At 34.5% G+C, this 7,337-nt stretch overlaps 1 protein-coding gene across 1 annotated transcript in view; it reads left to right on the plus strand.

Annotated features, from left to right (window-relative positions):
- Positions 1–7,263, plus strand: part of LOC106868112 (uncharacterized) — a 79,168-nt gene extending 71,905 nt beyond the window's left edge. The window contains exons 4-5 of the mRNA XM_014913235.2: positions 132–391; positions 3,579–7,263. Of these exons, the coding sequence (XP_014768721.1) occupies positions 132–391; positions 3,579–4,417 (1,099 nt within the window). The 3' untranslated portion in view covers positions 4,418–7,263. The remainder of the gene's footprint in view (positions 1–131; positions 392–3,578) is intronic.
- Positions 7,264–7,337: the final 74 nt, after the last annotated feature.

Raw genomic sequence — 7,337 nt, forward strand, 5'->3', positions numbered from 1 at the left:
ACCACCACCACCATCACCACCACCACCACCAAAACCAAAACCACCACCACCACCAACAACAACAACACTACTACTACTACTACTACTACTACTACAACTACTACTACTACTACTACTACTACTACTTTCAGATCACTTGGACCAGCAGGGCCATCCGGTACCATATGCTCCAATTCAATAGATATGCAGAAATGGCTCCAGTTTCAGCTAAACGGGGGTTTGGACATGAGAGGTCATCGGCTTGTGAGCCAGAAAGAGTTCCAGGAATTACATACGCCTCAGATACCAACACCTATGCCTCTGGGTCGGAAACTACTGAAGCAACCTGCCTTTCCCATATCTGAAGGGCGGTTTGCTTATGATTTAGGCTGGAGCTCAGGAATATACAGAGGTGAATATTCTAAACACAACGACGCACTTAGTCCTCAACATATCGTTTGATATGTTGTAGTTTTTTTGTTGTAATTTTGGTAGATTTTATGGTTGTTATTCTTATTGGTGTTGCTGCTATCATTGTTGCTATTGTTGTTGTTGCTGTAGCTGTTAACATTGTCGTTGCTGATGTATTATTGATGTTATTTAAATCTAGATCATTCCTAATCACGACTATGAGGAGGAGCATTTCAGCTTCCTTCCCCCAATATCCCGTTTTTTTTTCTCCATCATTATTATGTTCTCGTGTAATCATCAATGTATTTCTTCCCTTTTCAAGTCAATGGGGCGTCACATGAGGGAGAGAGCAACTATATGGAAGATTCCTAGCGGATTAGTTGCTGATATTCTCGTTTTGTAGACATGATTAGAGTATAATTGTGGTAATACTGATTAGTGGGTTGCAGATAACCAGATAGGTAAATCAGCGGACATCCACTTTTGGAGTCACAGTTTCGTATCATATTACAAGCAACGTATGCAACCCGTGTTTAAATCTACTTTTCAATAAAGTCACTTTAGCTTGTATGAAACTATGACAACGAATGTCATGTATGCGACATGCTTCACGGCATGACAAATTTACTAGTGTTTCTTTGATTTACATTCCTGGTACCAATTTCAGTTTTGTCTACATTTGCAGATATATTTTGAATTGGAAAGACTATAAAGATGTAATATTAGTTTCACTCTAGATCGCAACAGGTCTGGGTAGTATGAAGAACCAGCTGTTGCCAAATGTAAGGCAAAGTGAATACCAGAACATTTTCGCCCAGCTTTATTACAGAAATTGCTGATTGCAAATATGAATAACAGAGAATTGTATTAGAGATTGCATCCATCTTTATATTTAAACGAATGGTTTACTCGCCAAATCTTGTGGGTGTAAGCTCAATGCAAAAGATTTAGGATTAAATCTTTTCTTCTTTTAGCTGGTCACAAAAATAGCATTTCCATTTTTCACATGAAAAGAAGTTTGGCATTGAACTGGCAACCATATATATGAAAGCTTGTGGTGGCGATATTTTAGAGTAGGAATGATTATTAATTAAGTAGAGAATGCAGCTCACTGATTTTCCTGTTGCTTCCTTTGAACATTTGTAGTTCGACGAATGCTGAAAAAATGAGAAGAGGAGGAATTCCAGAATGTAGAAATTTAGGGGAGATCAAAACTCAAACCTTAGTTTTGTTGAGTCAGGAATAGAACTAAAATATTTGCTATCCTCAAAATATAGAAACCTTGTTCTTGTGGAACAACTTTAGCGATACTGCTGAATCAGTGAAGCCACTATAAGGGGACGCAAACGTTTGAAAAGCCTACTAACTGCAGCGACAGTTTAAGGCAGAACGAACAACAATATCATTTTCATAGAAGTGTTTCAATCTTCAGTGGTCAAACTGAATTTCGAACACCAGGCTATCAATGATCTGAATGCACCTGCAGATACCACAGCCGCTAAATCATTTCTTCTACCATGACTAATGTGAGAATAAGTAATTAGTTGTTTCTGATAAATCCTTCCCTTAAATTTCTATAAATTTCCCACGAACTCTTTAGTTTTATCCATAGATATAAGCCGAAGCGTAAATATATAACAATAGAACCAAGGGATTATCTGGGAAGGTACTGTGAATAGTCTTTGTTAGTCTTAGATATTTTAACTCTACGTTTAAACAGTTTTTTTCTTCTTTTTTATGAGATTCAATAACTTCAGTTAAGATCGAAGTAATATGAAAGTAGTTCATAAATTCTTTACTGTACTGTATGCCCCAACTTGGCGGTGAGATGGTTCACGCGTAACATAAGGGAGATAACTCTTGCATGTGTTCATTTGGAGTGTTCTTGGCATCTTTGAAGTAGAAATTAAAATGAGCTCAAAGTAAGTTAAAATGGAATTGAAATATATTAAATGAACCTCGAAGCAAATTAAATAGATGTTATTTAGAAAATATATAGTAGGTATTTGTAATATGAATTGTTTGAACTTACGCAGATTCGTTCTAAATCGGATTTATTTAAATTTAAACCTATAATGCTGCATTTATATATGGACGACAACAGTCTGTCTCAAAGCAAAGTTGGATTTTCTCAAGCTACAAGTACCAATATTTTCCAAGGTACCAAATAAGAAATTCCGCCCTTGAATCTTGTCTGTGTCTATTATCTACCACGTAACACAATCTGGGATCCATAAATGCTTCAAGAAGGGCTAAAAAGATAAAGCCATATAATAGGATACACAGAGACAGTGCCTCACATCTGTACACTGTACGTGCTCAGAGCAAATTGAAAGAGGTAGAATATGAATATGTTGAGTCACTTCTTGAATGTCTAAAGGAATACCCGCAATTAACATTGAATGAACACTGAAAATGCTTGCATTCAACAAGGATTAATTATTTTCTAAAGAAGTATAAGTTAACTTTATGGGTGAATGGTTTTATTTAAACAAATGTATTTATAACCAGAATTGTTTTTTTTTCTTTTTTCTTTTTTGTATTTCAAAACTGATTAACTTACAAAAGATGTTTCTGTTCTAGTTTTAGAAGTTATGCAAATCAAAACTAAACTGTTATTTATTACTCTTTAGCTAAAAGCATTAGAAATATGATTTCATGGCAGTATTTTATTTGGAAATATATTCAAAGTTTTTGTTTTTCAAAATTATTTTAATTTATATCGAGTTTATTTTAAATTGGTTCGAAATTTCGTTTGAAGAGTGTGACATCAATTGAACAACTACAAATGTTTTATTGTGTTTAATAAATATATGTATATGTACACACACACACACACACACACACACACACACACACACACACACACACACACACAGTTATGTTTCTGTGTTTTTGAATGTTTCTCGTTGTAAAGTATCTACATTTTAAACTATTCTCGAGCTTTTTGTACATGAGAAAAGTATCATTTGCTTGGGTTTTAGGACTCTTTCTTGATATAAAATATTTGAGAATATATGAACAGATTTCTTTTAAATTGTACCATTCCCTAATTATAAATCCTGAAACTTGGGATTCTTAATCGCTTTAGAAAATACTAGACGATGAATAGGTTCCGTTTTACGGAATAATGTTTCGAGTGCAGTGATTTATATAGAACATTCATAATTTTATTGTGTATTTTCTAGGTTTCCATAACGTCCAGCACAACGGCAGGATATTTGGATATGATTCCTTAATATGGTTATTCCCAGACAATAACGTGGCGATATTCAGCAGTGTTAACGGTCCAATGAACGCACATTCTAAGAATGCATTAAGAGTCATACATCACTACGCCGCAGATTTGCTGCTTGGACAAGAAGCTTGGCTCAATCAATCCAGTTCGTGCACATTTCCAGATCCTTGGTTACACAATTATAATAAAACAAAACACAGGAAAACATCCGGTCGGGTTATGGTTGCACAGAAATCATCTTCCCTAGAAAAGAATGGCGCCGAGGCATTCCACCGTCGGTGGAGATCAAAGCAGCATAAGAAAAAAAATCGGTTTCCCGACTTACAGAGGTATCAGCGGCCCCTGTCAGAGTATGTTGGTATTTATGGACATCCTGCTTTTGGTAACATTACTATTTATTTGAACTCATCCACACAACAACTCTACCTGGCACACGGCAAATTTGGGCAAGGTATTCTTCTACCAACTAATAAAATTGATAAATTTCATATGAGATTCCAAGGACTACTACGATACATGAGCGAAGCAGATGGTTGGGACATGGAGTTTCCAATTATTTTTCAAAGTGCAAAAGACGATTCTAGTAAAATAGACTTTCTTTATGCCCACTTCATCGAGAAAACCGTTCCACCGTTGTTTCAACGTGGCGCTTCCTGGCAGGATTTTGTCCCTTCGCCGTCTTACCCAAACGCAAAGTTCTGTCCCAACAATTTGTCACGTTTGATACCAGCTTGTTCTGTCATATCTATCGTTTTGTCTTTGTTGCCTGTTTTAATTATATTTTTCTAAACTAAACTCTGTACATTCCATGAACAAAAGAAAAAAAGAGCAAAAAAGAAAAAGAACTAATGATGAACACTCTGACGATGACAACAATGTTGCTGCTCATATTGGTGATGGTGATGATGATGATAATGATGATGATGATGATGATAATAATAATAATAATAATAATAATAATAATAATAATAATAATAATAATATTAATAATAATAAGGCTACTACTATTACTATTACTACTACTACTGCTACTACTACTACTACTACTACTACTACTACTACAACTAATAATAATAATAATAATAATAATAATAATAATAATAAGAGTTTCCAATTTAGATTGAAGGCCAACAGTTTTGAGGAGATGGGATTAGTCGATTTCATCGACTCCGGTACTTGACTGGTACTTTACCTTATCGATCCTCGATAAGATGAAAAGTAGAGTTAACCTCGGCAAAATTTTGACTCAAAACGTCAAGCATCGCATGGCACTAATGATAATAAGAATAATAAAGACATATCCATTTAAAAGAAGCTTTAAAATGGTAAAACAATAATGAAAAAGCAGGGTTAACGAGATTAAGCAGGAACAGAGATATCTCAACCAGCATTACTTCTACCGTTGTATTGATGATGGTGATGATGATGATGATGATTAAATGAAGAAATTATCCAGATAATATGATCTAGGAACAGGGATAACCAAAGCTTGATTTTGTAAAAGAGAAACAATCCGTATAATATTATGTTCCATGATAATCATATAGAGCGATAGAGTCCAATATGTATAGCTAATTCCCATTACAGAAAATAGTACGACTAAGTATGGTATCTTATATTATGGAGTAATTGCAATGCGATATAAAATATGAAAGAAAAAAACAAGTACTGCCATAGCCCTAGGCTCACAAAGCAACGCCCTTTTGTACAGTGGAAACCCGCAATAGAAACAGTAAATTGATGACATTAATTAAAATATTTTTCACAGACGGAGTTCATTCGAACTGGCGATATTTTGCTTAGTAAAGACGAACCAACAATTACTGTGCAGTAGAATTAGTCTACTATGCAATCAGGTACCACCAGCGGACAAAAAAAAAATGCAATCTATTGTCGAAAACGAGCCTGAACGAAGGCTCCATACTTTGAATTTTTGATTCAGATTCACGTTTAAAGCGTTACTCAATGCATTTAGTGGTCGACTTTAGTCATATTCATTTGAATATTTGCATAAAGTTTGTAAGATGTTCCATCTGATGAACAGCATGAACTTGTACAGATCCAACATTGTATAAAATATTTATTACCGACAGTGACAGTATTAATAACGAGAGGTAAGATTTATTCCTACTTAAACGTAGATGTTCTGCTAGAACAAACTGCACTACGGCAGTTACTATGAGAAAAACTCTCATAATGGCTTTTGGTGAAAAAGTCACTTTTGTATATATCTCCAGCGGGGAGAAAAATTCTTGCCACCTCCAGCATCGAGACCAACAGATCATGAGATTTCATGACCAGACTACTAGCGCACGTGATTTCGTACTAGACCAAGGAAGGTCAAAATCACATGATCTGGTGGTCTCGTTGCTGGAGTTAGCAAGGATTTATCTCACCGCTAGTGATGTAAACAAGCGTGCATTTTGCACCAAAAGCCAGGATAAGAATGTCTTTCATGGTAACTAGCTTTTGTATAGTTTGTTCTAACAAAAGAAACTATAGTGTATAAAATGGTTAGATTCTATATCTTGATGAGGAATTTGGCCATGTTATTCTCCAGATGAAGCATCCTGTAAATTGTAAGCAGTTTGTTACAGTGACTGATACAAATCTCGTGCAACATATAGGAACGTCCCTTCTGTTATTGAGTGTTAAATCTCGTCTAATTCGGCTGTCTTTTCAGTCGGCTGCTACGATAAAAGTAAACCAGTCATTTACTTGAGAGCGAATTGAAACAAATGTGTCTTCCCCAATCGCACCAAGTGGAAACTTTTGCCTTGCGTCTTTCCCAAAGATAGTTACGATGACGACGACGACGACGACTTCATCATCATGTGCTGGAAATATTAGCAAGTAATACTTGCAGCAAATGAAATTGCTTTCCCGGTTTTTCTTATTGGGTAGTAACTATATTTACTATGCATATTCTGTTGACAAAGGTAAAAATATGCAACCTGCCCTTTTATATGGCTTAATGTTCAATTAAGAATTATTATTATCATTATTATCACTATTATTATTATTATTATTATTATTATTATTATTATTATTATTATTATTATCATTAGTATTATACATGACATGTATTTATGTATTTGTTATGCAAACACACACACACACACACACACACACACACACATACACATACACACACACACACACACACACACACACACACACACACACACACACACACACACACACAACGTACATTAGTTTTGCAAGGTATTTGATGTTATGTGAGGCGATGAAACAGATGATGTTGTATGTCGGAAGGGTCAATTTGCCAATAAAAAGACACACTCTGGTTGTAGTTTACTTATTTTTAATATCAGTCAACCGTACAACTAATTAACTTGGTATCTAATGAATTGCTTGATTAATAGTTTCATCAATTATTTCATCGATCAATCACTTGGCGGCTTCACGAACCAATCGACTGGTTTCTCAATTGATTGAACAATATACAATCAGGCCTGTAGTAAAACTGTTTTTCATTTGCAAAATTACCCTCCTGACCTACAGCAACATATATATCACCTACATACATACATACATACATACATACATACATACATACATACATACATACACGCCTTTATAAATGTGTATAGAGATATATATATTATATATTATATATATATATACACTCTTACATATATATATATATATATATATATATATATATATATATATATATATATATATA

The sequence above is a fragment of the Octopus bimaculoides genome, chromosome 6 (genome assembly GCF_001194135.2).
Source record: "Octopus bimaculoides isolate UCB-OBI-ISO-001 chromosome 6, ASM119413v2, whole genome shotgun sequence".
NCBI lineage: Eukaryota > Metazoa > Mollusca > Cephalopoda > Octopoda > Octopodidae > Octopus > Octopus bimaculoides.